A 14,674-nucleotide genomic window follows, 5' to 3' on the forward strand; every position below is an offset into this window, starting at 1 on the left:
AGGTGTGTTCCTCTACTCGGATTTGGCTGTCAATTTTTGTCTACACTTTTAGGAGTATTTTGTGCAAGAATTTGCATTAAAATTACAAATTTTTTTTTTTTGATTTTCAAATAAAAAATAGCGGTTCTAATATGGCGAACAATTTTTTTCGAATTCGTCAGATTTTGTCTAAAACTTGTTTCTCGGGGGTTTTCGGGGTTGCTGATAACTAGTGTAATGTTCATTTTTCAAAATTCAAAATGGCGGATCCAAAATAGGGTTTGAAAATTCTAAAAATCATTCAATTTCGTTTAAAAATTGTTTCTCGGGTATTTTTCAGATCGCTAATTACGAATTTGATGTCGGATTTTTAAAATTCAAAATGGCGGATTCATATTGGCGTTTGAAAAATCTTAAAATTACTCAAATTCTTTCAAAAATCGTTATTTGGAGGTTTTTGAGATCACTAATTACGAATTTGAGGTCGGATTTTTGAAATTGAAATTAGCGGATCCTATATGGCGGTTTTTTTTTCAAAATTCGTCAAATATTCTTAAAACTCATCACTCGAGGGTTTTTGAGGTCGCTGATTACAAATTTCATATTAAATTTTCATAATTAAAAATGGCGGATCCAAAATGGCGAATGATTTTTTTCTCAATGGCTGAATTCACTTGAAACTTGTTTTTTTTTTTTTTTTTGGGGGGGGGGGGTGGTTTAATGGCCACTATCGGTTCGCTAACTTGTTTTTATTTAAAATTTGTTTCTCTATTTTATAATAGTTATAATAATTATATTTTTATTGTTATTAACCTTTACTTGACACACTTTTTCTGAGTATCATACTTGACACATTGGGGTTTTTTGTACCCCATCGACAAAAATCATCATGAAAAATAAAATATTAAATATATCTACTTCAATTTTTTTTTACATATTCTTGAGAGGTATCTTCTGAAAACTATATAAGTTATATAGTAGAATATTTAAAGTAAGTATTTTTAAAAAATTGGAAAACGTGAGGTATTTCGAGAAAAATTGGTAAGAATGGAAAAACGTGGGGTATTTTGTACCCCAGTGTGTCAAACAAAGGTTAATGCCATTATTATTATTATTTATATTATCGTTATCTAAATCACAACAAATAAATAGGGTTTCATTTTTATTATTCTAAGAAGCATTCTTTTTTCTTTGTTTATCGTATCAAGGAAGTAAAATATTTATGAGATGAATGTAAATTCAACTTCTTTTTTACAATTATAATTTTTTTAAAACATTTTTTATTGGTAATTTTTTTTTTATGTTATTACGTATTTTATTTTTAATAAATTTTAGTAATATAAATTTACTTTTTTTATTTATTTATTAATTGTTTAATAATAATAATTATTTATTTAAAATCATATATAATAATGGTAATAATATTAATAATATTATTATTAAATTCCAGTATTTTTATCCGTGCATTATAATAATGAAAATCTTTGTGGATTTAATATGAGAAAATTGGAATAAGGTAAAAGGAGAAGGACCTTAGGCGCTACATAATGAAAATTAGAGCTGCCGGTCACGTTGCATTTTATTATTATGGATAACGCACCCATAACAAGATGCTTTCAAATTGAAATTTATTTTGCAAAAAAAAAATGTAGAAAAAATATTATTTTAATATTCATATTTAATTATGTGACTTTTGTAATTAATTTAATTAATTTAAAAAAGGTAAATTCTAATAAATTGTAATAATTGTCAAAAAATTGACAATTGTAAAAATTATGAATGTAACTAATTAAAATAATTAATTATTATTTTTTTAAAATATTATCGTTATGATAATAATAACAACAATAATAATAATAATTATTATTATTTTATAAAAATAGTTTAATTGTATTTTTTCAACAAAAAAAAAAAATGTTCTTTTATGGAATTATTTTTAAAATATATCGCGAGATATTTTGTTTATAAAAATTAATTTTTAAAATACTTAATAAAAATTAAAAAAAAAATAAATAAAAATATTTAATCACATCTTTTGAATATTTAAATTAGTACTGAGAATTTTTTTTTTTTTTTTTAATTTTTTAAAGAAAATAAAAAGTGAAAAAATTTTAGTGCATTGGAAATAAAATTGTACAACTCGTGTATATATGATAAAAATCATCGTAATTCTTTAACCTACACTGCATACCTATTGGGAATGAATATTAACACGCAAAGAGCACGCGAGAGCTTTCGTCATTAATGCAGAAAAATAAACGAAAAAGAATTGAGAAAAAAAATGAAGAAAAAATAAAAACGTTCAATTTGTCAGAAAAATTTTAAATAAATTCATTTTTATATTTTTCTTTCCTTTTTTTTTTTTTTTGCTTGTTTGTTTGTTTTAATTCAATAACACGATATTATTTTTTTTTTTCAATTGAAAAAATATAAAAATTTATAAGAATTATAAAAATTCAAATTTGAATTGTAAATTATTAAAAGAGAAACGTGAAAATAAAAATTCCACATAAAATGTATTTAAACAAAAATATGGAAATTTGTTTTGTTTCCGTTTTTTTTCTTTTTTAAATAAATAAAAACAAATTTTTGTTTTCCATTAAAAATAAAAATATAGTCTTGAAAAAGAAAAAAGAGAAAAGCTCCTTCCCTAAATTTCCAAAAAAAAGAGAATCTTTTTGTTTAAATTCGTATCAAAAGTTTAATTTTCGTACACAACGTACAAAATAATTTCTCTCGTCATATTTTATTATTTTTCTCTTATATATTATTTTTGTAATTTTTTTTTTTTCATTTTGCTTTGAATTCGAAAAAAAGTATAATCTGAATTTCAAAAAATATATATATACTCTAAAATTGGAGTATATTTTTGTTCAAATTGTTTAAATAAAGAAAGAAAAAAGTGGTGAAAAAAAAATTTGTAATAATAATAATAATAATAATAGTAGTAAAAATAATATGCGGCTTACGTTGAATTGAATAATTAAAAAAATAAAATAAAAAATTTCGTTTCTTTTTATTTTTATCGACTTTGAACTGCAGCCTCTTTCCTTGCAGCGTCCTGCAATAATTGTGTATCAATATCGTCACCAGGAAGTTGAACATATCTAACAACTGAACCTCGAATGAAACAATTTTTCACCGACATCTGTAAAAAAAAACAAAGAGAGAAACGAATTTATTTTTTTTTTTAAATATCATTTTTCTTTTAATTAATTTTTTTTTTCATTTCAAAATTTTATAATGAATATATTTTTTTTTAATTTATCTATTTTAAATTTAATTTTTTAAATTATAAATAATATTTTTTATTAAAATATTTTATTTATTATTCAGATAAAATATATGTATTTTTTTTAATTAATTAAAATATTTAAATAATTAATAAAAATATTTATTTAAATTTAAAATTTATTTTTTATAAATATATTTTTAAATAAGAAAATAAATTTTTTCAATATATTTTTAAATAAGAAAATAAAATTTTTTAATCTATTTTCTTCTTTTTTTTGAATTAAAAATTAATTTTCTTTTTGAAATAATAAATAAAAAAAAAAACTATTCTCCTTTTTTTTATAATTACCATGTGAGGATATTTATCAGGATCCGTAACGCTAATGTCGGTTAATTTAATATTTAGATACTGATCCACTGAATGTAAAGTTCCTTGAATACTGAAAAATAAATAAAATAAATATAAAATTTTATTAAACAAAAAAAAATTATTTCCTTCTAATTTAAATTTTTATTTTCTACAATTTTTTTTTTAAAAAAAAAAAAAAGAAAAACATTTTTACCTGAGATCATTTTTCAATTCGACAACAACATCTTTGCCAATAAGAGATTTGAAGAACGAGTAGAATAACTGCAAAATATAAATAATTTAAAAAATTTGTTAACATTTTTTTCAAAATTAAAATTTTTATTGTAATTTAAATTTAATTTTTTATTATTATTAATTTTTACATTTTTTTAATCAAAAAAAAAAAAAAAAAATAGAATTAATAAATTAATTAATTAAAATAAAAATTAATTAATTAATTAATTTAAATTTAAATTACTTAATTAATTAATTTAAATTTAAATTACTTAATTAATTAATTTAAATTTAAATTACTTAATTAAATTTAAATTTAATTTGATAATACTAAAAATAAATTATGCACAATTTAATTTTTTTAGTTATTAATTTTTATAAGAATTTTAATAAAAATAAAAAAATTTTTAATTAATTATTATTTTTTTTAATTTTTTTAAAAAAAAATTAATTTTTCTCCAAACTCGTAAATAAAAATTAATTATTTCCAATTAATTAATAAATAACAATATTAATAATAATAATAATTTTTTGAATAATAAAATCAATAAATTTAAAAATAAAAAAAAATATTTATATTTTTATATATTTTATCATATATTTAAATATTTATTTATAACTTAATAATAACAATAGTAATAGCAATAAAAATTATAGTAATAGTAATAATAACAATAATAATAATAATTTGCCGGGAAATAAAAAAAAACCGCGGAACGTTCGAAACCTAACCTCAAAATCGTATTATGAGAAATAAATTGCAGATTCGTGAAATATTGTTAAAATAATTATTTAATTTTTTCCTTTCTTTATATTTTATATAATTAACGCTTTTAATAAAATATTTTATTATAAAGTTATAATAAATATGAAAAAATATATTTGTAAACAAATGTAACAAAAACTTACCATTTTTGTGTGTGTAATTAATTGTAAACTTGAATGAATTGAATAAAAAAAGACTAAAGAAGAATTCTACATTAATTAATTATTTCCTTTTATTTTTAAACTATATTAACAGTTTTGAAATAATAGAATATTAATATACATATATTTAATTAAAAATAATTTCAGAAAAACATTTTTTCTTGTTCTCCTCGTCTCGGAACAATTCGATTATTATCGATTATGTTCGGTATTGCAGACGAGAGTATTCGGCAGTTTAGGCCAACGCAGAATAGAAACGTAACCGGAATCGTAATCGTAAACGCAACCGGAAGAATAAGTTAGAGAAGGACAAACAATCTATCTATCCTTCTCTAACTCATTCTTCCGGTTGCGTTTGCGATTACGATTCCGGTTACGTTTCTATTCTGCTCAGGCCTTTTCATTCGGCAAATTTCGTCTCTCACTTTGGATCCAAAGTTGGGTAGATAATGTTTTAATGTTCAGAGTTGGGAAGTTAAAAAAAAATAATTAGTAGAGAATTGTGAAAACAGCTTTAAAATATATGTTTCACATTTTGGATGTTTTCTTTGTTTAAATATGGAAAATTACCAACTTGCATTCTAGGGGAAAATATAAGTAAACAAAAGTGACTATTAAAAAAAAAAAGTCCCTTCTAAATCAATTTCCAGGTACATAATATCCAAAAATTTCCCCAAACGACAAGAAATTCGAAGACCATTATCATCATAACCTAAAAAAAGAAAAATTATTCTTACGCGCGCGTCACAAGAAATTTTTTTTTTCCAATTTTTGTTGTTAAAAAAGGAAAACGCGCATTGCCATGAATATTGTGATTAAAAATTTACATGGAATTTCAATAGAAAAAAGTGTTTAAAAAGAGAGAGAATTTTTTTCTTTTTGATACTTGTAAATATTTTAATTTGAAAAAAATTTTCTTTATCAAAAGTTTACGCATATAACAATTCTATGTGAAAGGTAAGTTTCTTTTTTTTTCTATTAAATATATAAATAATAGTGCCTTTTTTTTATTATTATTGAATTTTTATTGCTTTTCTTAATTTATTATATATTTTTTCGAACTATATTCACATGGCCCAGTTTACGAATATATAAATATATGTATATATATATATATATATGTAACTATATATGTGTATATAAACGAGATTAATTAAATGAGACACAACTGTTTATATAATTGTCATCGATGATGTAATAAATTTTCCACGAGAGAAAAATGGTTTATCGATAAAATTTTCTCTATTTTTCTTTTTTAATTTTTATATTTTCTGATATATTTAAAAAATTCATTGCAACAACCTGCCATCAGCTGTTGGCTTCGTTTCAAAAATATCGCATTTAATAAAAAAAAAATTTATTTTTAATTCACGAAGAATTTTTCCTCTAGACCAAAATAAATATTAAATAAAAATTTTTTTTTTTTTTTTTTTTAAATAAAACACTCAATTTATCTCAATTTATTGTTTAGATTTTAAGAATTAAAAAAAAAAATTTTCCTTTATAATTTTAATTTTTTTTTATTTATAATTTATATTAATTAATAATAATAATTAAAATACGTAAATTATTTATGAGGAAAAAAAAAATAAATTAATACCTAATTATAATTTTTTATTAAAAAAAAATCAACTAATTAATAATTATTAATTTTTTATTAAAAAAAAATCTACTAATTAATAATTATTACAATACTAAATTACAATTTTTTATGATTGTAAATATTTTTATTTATTATTATTATTATTATTATTATTATTAGCTAAGTATAATTATAATTTTTTATATTATTTTTATTTTTTTAAATAATAATAATAATAATAATAATAATAATAATAATAAATAAAAATATTTACAATCATAAAAAAATTGTAATTTAATATTGTAATAATTATTAATTTGTAGATTTTTTTTTAATAAAAAATTATAATTAGGTATTAATTTATATTTTTTTTTCCTCATAAATAATTTACGTATTTTTATTATTATTATTATTATTATTATTATTATTATTATTATTATTAATATTATTGTTATTATTACTGTTATTGTTATTATTATTACTATTATTATTATTAATATTATAAATTATAAATAAAAAAAAATTAAAAAATTAATTATTAAATTAAAGAAATTAAATTAAAATTAATTAACTATTTTAATATTTATTTAATATATATTTCTAAATTTTTTTTAATATTTTCTATTTTTTAATATTTTTAATATTTCATGTTTTTATTATTTTTAATATTTTTTTTTATTTTTTAATAATAAATTATAATTATTAAATAAATAAATAAATAATAATTTATAGCAAAAAGTAAGTCACTAATTAAAAAATATTAAAAATTGTAAAATGATAAAAAAAAAAAATTTTTAAATTATAAAATATTAAAAATATTTCAAATTATATAGTAATAATATTTTTATAATATTTTTTTTTATTTTTTATATATTTTTTTCTTATTTATTTAATAAAACGGAACGCATGATTAAATTCTAAAAAAATTATTAGTTAAAATTTTCATTTTATAAAATTTCATTTGTCATAATTATTTTTGAGCCAAATTTTTATTTAATCGAATTAGTATTTTTTTTTTTTTTTTTGCAGAATTTTCATCAAAAAACGATTTTTTCTATATTATAGAGAATTTTTCAATAATCGAAAATTCACTTCACAAAATTTTCAAATTTATTTGAATTTTTGTCATAATTTTTATTTCGTCAAATTTTCATTTTAACATAATCAATCATTTTAAAGAATTTTTATGAGGCTAGAATTTTCATTGCATAGAATTTTTATTTTATTCTTTCAAATGAATTTTCATTTTTTTCGAATTATTATTTGATATAATTTTTTCCATAAAAATATCGATTTTTCTGCAGAATTTTTTTTTTTATAATCGAAAAATCATTCAACAGAATTTCTAATTTAATAAGAATTTTCATTTGTCCGAAATTGCAAAAATGACCGAAAAATTGATTTTGGCGCGATTTTTAAATTATCAACCAATCACAATTTTATGAATAATTTTTTTGATTGGTTGATAATTTAAAATTCGCGCCAAAATCGAATTTTTCGGTCATTTGCAATTTCGGACAAATGAAAATTCTTATCAAATTAGAAATTTCGTTAAATAATTTTTCGATTAAAAATTCTGCAGAAAAATCGGTTTTTATGGAAATTATATCAAATAATAATTCGAAACAAATGAAAATTCATTTGAAAGAATAAAATAAAAATTCTATGCAATGGAAAAATTCTAGCCAATAAAAATTTTTCATTCTCTATTATATTAAATGAAAATTCGAGAAAATGAAAATTTTTTGCCAAATAAAAATTCGAATAAATAAAAAAATTTTGTAAATTGAATTTTCGGTTAGTGAAAAATTTTCCTAATATATAGAAAAAAATTAGTTTTGATGAAAATTTTGCAAAAAAAAAAAATACTAATTTGAATAAATAAAAATTCGTCTCAAAAATTAATCTGATTTTAATTTATTTTTTTGACCCATATTGAAATGATAATATATTTTACAAGATGGGCGAAACACCGAAATATTATGGAAGAAGACGTAGTATCGTTCGACGAATTGGCTCGTTTCTTCCCTTAAAACCGCCGCCAAAAATTTATGTCAGTGTAACACCACTTCATTCAATGACAAATTCAATGATTAATGAAGAAATAAGCGATGATATACCTGGATCAAATGGTCTTGGCCCCGGAAGGTATAAATATATATATATTTTTTTTTTCATCAAAAAAAATTTATATAGAAATAATTTAATTTTTGGAATATTTTTTTTTTTTTTTTTTATCAATAATTCCAGTGGTCTTTTGTCAGCAAGCAAACCAGATCTATTGGAGCCAATTAGTTTTGGTTCAGAGGTACGTCTTCTTGCATTGGAACAGGAATTACAAGAATTACGTGAACAAATATCGACAATTGTGAAAAGTACCAAACACGGACCAACACGTAACTTTGTCTCTGGTATTTATTGAATTATTATTTATTTTTTGTGTTTTTTTTTTTTTGATTTTTTTCAGGACATTCATTAATAATTATACGGTTTTTTTTTGGGGGGGGGATAAATTTGTATATTTCTGCCTCTAAAGGCTGTAATTCATTGCAAAGAACATAATTACCAAATTTCATAAGGATCCGTTATTTTTTAAAAAAGTTATAACTGTTTTTTTGGATTTTTTTGGGGTCATTCCGTAACAAATATTCGCTTTTTTTTCATAAATTTGTATTTTTCTGCCTCTAAAGGATGGGATTCATTGTAAAGAATACAACTAACAAGTTTCGCAAGGATTCGTTATTTTTTATAGAAGTTATAACAGTTTTTTGGATTTTTTTGGGGTCATTCCGTAATAAAAATAAGTTTTTTTTCCCTAAATTTGTATCTTTTTGTAATACAGAATGTAATATATTGCAAAGAACATAACTACCAAGTTTCACAACGATCCGTTAATTTCGGTAGAAGTTATAACTGCTTTTTTGGATTTTTTTGGGGTCATTCCGTAATAAATATTCGCTTTTTTTCATAAATTTGTATTTTTTCGCTTCTAAAGGCTGTTATTCATTGCAAAGAACATAATTCCCAAGTTTTATAACTATCCGTTAATTTCTGTAGAAGTTATAACAGTTTTTTGGATTTTTTTTTGGGGTCATTCCGTAAGAAAAATGCGTTTTTTTCAAAATTTGTATTTTTTTTCATCTTTAAAGTATGTTATTCATTGCAAAGAACACAACTACCAAGTTTCATAAGGATCCGTTATTTTTTAAAGAAGTTATAACTGTTTTTTTGGATTTTTTTGGGGTCATTCCGTAATAAAAATGTGTTTTTTTCTGAATTTTTTTTTTGTCATATTTAAAGTATGTTATTTATTGCAAAGAACACAACTACCAAGTTTTATAAGGATCCGTTATTTTTTAAAGAAGTTATAACTGGTTTTTTGGATTTTTTTGGGGTCATTCCGTAATAAAAATAAGTTTTTTTTCCCTAAATTTGTATCTTTCTGTAATACAGAATGTAATTCATTGCAAAGAACATAATTACCAAGTTTAATAACGATCCGTTAATTTCTGTAGAAGTTATAACTGTTTTTTGGATTTTTTTGGGGTCATTCCATAATAAATATTCGATTTTTTTAATAAATTTGTATTTTTTCGCTTCTAAAGGCTGTTATTCATTGCAAAGAACATAATTCCCAAGTTTTATAACTATCCGTTAATTTCTGTAGAAGTTATAACTGTTTTTTGGATTTTATTTGGGGTCATTCCGTAAGAAAATGCGTTTTTTTCTGAATTTGTATTTTTTTCATCTTTAAAGTATGTTATTCATTGCAAAGAACACAACTACCAAGTTTCATAAGGGTCCGTTATTTTTTAAAGAAGTTATAACGGTTTTTTTTGGGGTCATTCCGTAATAAATATTCGCTTTTTTTCATAAATTTGTATTTTTTCGCCTCTAAAGGCTGTTACTCATTGCAGAGAACATAATTACCAAGATTCATAAAGATTTGTTATTTTTTAAAGAAGTTATAACCGTTTTTTGGACTTTTTTGGGGTCATTCCGTAAGAAATATTCGCTTTTTTTCATAAATTTGTCATTTTTCGCCTCTAAAGGCTATTATTCATTGCAAAGAACATAATTCTCAAGTTTCATAACAATCCGTTAATTTCTGTAGAAGTTATAACTGTTTTTTTGGATTTTTTTGGGGTCATTCCGTAAGAAAAATGTGTTTTTTTCTAAATTTTTTTTTTTGTCATCTTTAAAGTATGTTATTTATTGCAAAGAACACAACTACCAAGTTTTATAAGGATCCGTTATTTTTTAAAGAAGTTATAACCGTTTTTTGGATTTTTTTGGGATCATTCCGTAATAAAAATAAGTTTTTTCCCCTAAATTTGTATCTTTCTGTAATACAGAATGTAATTCATTGCAAAGAATATAATTACTAAGCCTCTAAGGGCCGTATATTCATTGCAAAGAACATAATTACCAAGTTTCATAACGATCCGTTAATTTCTGTAGAAGTTATAACTGTTTTTTGGATTTTTTTGGGGTCATTCCATAATAAATATTCGATTTTTTTAATAAATTTGTATTTTTTCGCTTCTAAAGGCTGTTATTCATTGCAAAGAACATAATTCCCAAGTTTTATAACTATCCGTTAATTTCTGTAGAAGTTATAACTGTTTTTTGGATTTTATTTGGGGTCATTCCGTAAGAAAATGCGTTTTTTTCTGAATTTGTATTTTTTTCATCTTTAAAGTATGTTATTCATTGCAAAGAACACAACTACCAAGTTTCATAAGGGTCCGTTATTTTTTAAAGAAGTTATAACGGTTTTTTTTGGGGTCATTCCGTAATAAATATTCGCTTTTTTTCATAAATTTGTATTTTTTCGCCTCTAAAGGCTGTTACTCATTGCAGAGAACATAATTACCAAGATTCATAAAGATTTGTTATTTTTTAAAGAAGTTATAACCGTTTTTTGGACTTTTTTGGGGTCATTCCGTAAGAAATATTCGCTTTTTTTCATAAATTTGTCATTTTTCGCCTCTAAAGGCTATTATTCATTGCAAAGAACATAATTCTCAAGTTTCATAACAATCCGTTAATTTCTGTAGAAGTTATAACTGTTTTTTTGGATTTTTTTGGGGTCATTCCGTAAGAAAAATGTGTTTTTTTCTAAATTTTTTTTTTTGTCATCTTTAAAGTATGTTATTTATTGCAAAGAACACAACTACCAAGTTTTATAAGGATCCGTTATTTTTTAAAGAAGTTATAACCGTTTTTTGGATTTTTTTGGGATCATTCCGTAATAAAAATAAGTTTTTTCCCCTAAATTTGTATCTTTCTGTAATACAGAATGTAATTCATTGCAAAGAATATAATTACTAAGCCTCTAAGGGCCGTATATTCATTGCAAAGAACATAATTACCAAGTTTCATAACGATCCGTTAATTTGTTTAGAAGTTATAACTGTTTTTTGGATTTTTTTTTGGGTCATTCCGTAAGAAAAATACGTTTTTTTCTAAATTTGTATTTTTTCGCCTTTATAGGATGTCATTCATACTAATGTAATCTATAATGTAAATTGTCGGTTATATAAAAAGAAATTTGAATTTAAAAAAAAAAAAATAAACCTTAACAGAACCGTCGCTCGTGAACGGAAAGGACAATGATATGAAACCACCACCGCCACCGCCGCCTCTACCTCCACCGACAACTCCGCATATTGCACGACGAGCAAGTTTACAAGATCATATTGTTGACGATAAAAAAAAACCTCCATTGATTCCACAAAAATCGATGGGCGATATTTTGAAAGATATTGATAAAATTAAGCTCAAACCAATTGCGAGGTCAGTATTTAATTTAAAAGTAAATAAATAAATAGTAAAAATAAAAATCATTTTTTTTTTTTTTTTTTTTTTTGATAAAGAAAGGAATAAAAAAAACTGTTTTTATTTTTTCAGATCGCCCGGTGGTCGTCCAGTGAAAATAAAGCATGAAAATAGTCCATGCAACGATTTACAGGAAATTTTACGAAAACGATATCTCGCGATGCGATCACCCGATAGTCGTGATTCGTCGCTTAATCTCGCGTTAGACGATTCTTTTAGCTAGACAATTTATTTTTTGTCACGTGCGCACGTTACGTGACCATTTCTTTTTGATTTTTAGACATTTTTTTTTTTTGCGAATTCTGCGAATTTTTATTTTAAAAACTGAGACAATCGAATTCCAATGTTAACTCTTAATTTGAGAGTCTCATGAAGGAAAACGAGAGATCAGATATAAAAAGAAAAGAAAAAAAAAGAATCATAAACTTTAAAAATTGATAGTAATTTTTTTCTTTAAAAAAAAAAATAGAAACGATTTTCTTTTTCCTTAGGCATTATAGAAAGAAATGAAGATGAAGCCTAGTCCTTTTGGGAGTATTAATATTATTAAAAAAAAAAAAAAAAACTCCAAGTGGCCATAAAAAAAAGCTGTGCATTTTTTTTTTCCTTCTCTTCTCGCTTGGAAGAGATTTTAGTATTTTATCATTACTTTCAATAAGAGATCACCTGTAAAAAAATAGCTTAAAAACATTAATCATCCACTTGTATATAGAACACTGAAATTTAAGAATTCCATTTTTATTTCTTAATCGTGGAATTAAGATTTTTTTTTTAGTGAGGAGGAAAATAAATTTCTCACTTTTTATAAAAAAAAAAAAAAATGGATAAGAAATATTAATTTCAAATTTTTCTGAAATGTAAATATTTTGTTTTTTTCGTTAATTTCAAATTTTTTTTCTTTAATTCACATTAATTAAAAAATTGTTCTTTAATTAAGAATTTAATTTTTCAAATTCAAAGAAAATTTTTTAATATGCGAATTTCTTTTTTCAAATGCGAAAAATTCTAAAGAAATTTTTTGTGCTTTAAAAATGTATTTAAAACAAATTTTTAATTTAACATTTTTATAAACAAAAATTTATACCATTAAAAAAATTAATTACATTTTCTTTTCGATTTTTTTTTTCGATAAAAATCATTTAAAATAAAAATTTTTTTTTCCTTTTGTTTTAATTGCGTTTGAAATTATTAGTTTCTAGTTATTATTTTTTTTTTTCACCAAATTACTTAAATTTAATGATAATGACTTATAATTAAAAATTAAGAAGCGTTTTTAATTAATTTTTGATTAGTAGAGACGAATCTCATTTCGAATAAATATTTCCAGAGGTAGAGAGAAACTGAACGATTCCAGTTTTAAAGACAATTTTTTCTTAATAGATGCAGAAAAGAGATTTATTATATTATATATATATTTTTTGCCGCGACAATTTAGAGGAAAAAAAAGAAAATTTTTTTCAGATATTGACTTTAATAGATAAAAAAAAAAAGTAAATCTCAAAAATGGCAAATAAAAAATATATCTGAAAAAAAATATCTCGCCTTGTGATAAATGATAATTAAGTCCTAATTTTTTTTCCAGTTCGTTGTAATCCGTCTTGTCGAGTACGAGATACACCGAAAGGTGCAATGTTAAATTGTAATGAATTATTACTTAAAAAAAAAGCTCACGGGCTCGTTTACATAATTTTGGAGACTGAACTTGTTCCGTTCTCTTTTATGTGTAATGAATGTACAGAGAAGTTTTATACCATGAAAATAAAAAAAAAAAACAAAAAAAAAACTTTTATCAAAGACTCAAAATGAAGAAAAAAACAATAAATAAATAAATGTTATTGTTATGCAAATATGTTCTTTTGTAATTTATTTATTCTTTAGGTTCTTTTCTCTTTTTTTTAATCTAAATCTCTAAAATTTTGCATTACTTAATTTATGAAAGAATGAGACTATAAATGGGAATTATTATAGTTAAAATATTAAATTTTAGGTTATGTTATAAATTTATAAATTTTTATATCTTTGTACTTTATATATCAGAGATAAGCACTCAATGCCTTAACCGTTTTTTTTAATTTTGCTTCACCATAATTGGTTTTTTTTGCTTTTATATTTATTATTCATCATTAATATAAAACAACCTTTTTTTCATAAACGTCCGTTACTTTTCTTGATATTCCGGGGCCATCTGAAACAAAAAAAAAAAAATTTAAAAAGAGCTTGTAATTTATAAAAAAAATTTTTTTAGTAGTATAATTATTATCATCAATATTTAACAAATTTTTTTTTGTAACCGTCCGTTACTTTTTCTGATATCCCTTCCGTGTCCATCTGAAACAAAAAAAGGAACAATTACTATTGGTATTATTATTATTATTATACAAAATATTATTTTTATTATATAAATGAGTGTAGTTTAATTGCAGTATTAAGGTGCGTTCATAATTAAAAAAAATTCCCATGTTGTGACAATGGCATCATTACAATGTGATGGAAAAAGATAAACGATATTGTCCTTTTCTATCACATAT

The 14,674-nt window shown here is 21.9% G+C and overlaps 2 protein-coding genes across 2 annotated transcripts; one reads left to right on the top strand and one right to left on the bottom strand.

Annotated features, from left to right (window-relative positions):
• Positions 1-2,825: 2,825 nt before the first annotated feature.
• Positions 2,826-4,909, bottom strand: LOC127290198 (U6 snRNA-associated Sm-like protein LSm2). Its single transcript, XM_051318634.1, has 4 exons — positions 4,706-4,909; positions 3,777-3,844; positions 3,563-3,653; positions 2,826-3,127 (listed from the first exon to the last, which is right to left on the bottom strand). The coding sequence occupies exons 1-4, from the start codon at positions 4,706-4,708 to the stop codon at positions 3,002-3,004; spliced, it is 288 nt and encodes a 95-aa protein (XP_051174591.1). The 5' UTR covers positions 4,709-4,909; the 3' UTR covers positions 2,826-3,001.
• Positions 4,910-5,411: 502 nt separating this feature from the next.
• LOC127290102 (mitochondrial fission regulator 2-like) lies at positions 5,412-13,993 on the top strand. Its single transcript, XM_051318494.1, has 5 exons — positions 5,412-5,680; positions 8,266-8,453; positions 8,556-8,716; positions 11,894-12,104; positions 12,219-13,993. Exons 2-5 carry the CDS (start codon positions 8,266-8,268, stop codon positions 12,367-12,369), a joined length of 711 nt encoding a protein of 236 aa, XP_051174451.1. The 5' UTR covers positions 5,412-5,680; the 3' UTR covers positions 12,370-13,993.
• The last annotated feature ends 681 nt before the right edge of the window (positions 13,994-14,674 follow it).

The sequence above is a fragment of the Leptopilina boulardi genome, unplaced genomic scaffold, assembly GCF_019393585.1.
Source record: "Leptopilina boulardi isolate dan_hultmark-lab unplaced genomic scaffold, ZJU_Lbou_2.1 LbouV2_55, whole genome shotgun sequence".
NCBI classification, from domain to species: Eukaryota; Metazoa; Arthropoda; class Insecta; order Hymenoptera; family Figitidae; genus Leptopilina; species Leptopilina boulardi.

Excerpts from the sequence above, each read along its gene's own strand:
- LOC127290198 (XM_051318634.1), bottom strand. Across the intron at positions 3,654-3,776 it reads GAATTGAAAAATGATCTCAG|TATTCAAGGAACTTTACATT; the intron begins GTAAAAATGTTT and ends TTTATTTTTCAG. Across the intron at positions 3,128-3,562 it reads CTGATAAATATCCTCACATG|ATGTCGGTGAAAAATTGTTT; the intron begins GTAATTATAAAA and ends TTTTTTTTACAG.
- LOC127290102 (XM_051318494.1), top strand. The coding sequence starts at position 8,266 with ATGGGCGAAACACCGAAATATTATGGAAGAAGACGTAGTATCGTTCGA. Across the intron at positions 8,717-11,893 it reads AACACGTAACTTTGTCTCTG|AACCGTCGCTCGTGAACGGA; the intron begins GTATTTATTGAA and ends AAACCTTAACAG. Across the intron at positions 12,105-12,218 it reads AAGCTCAAACCAATTGCGAG|ATCGCCCGGTGGTCGTCCAG; the intron begins GTCAGTATTTAA and ends TTATTTTTTCAG.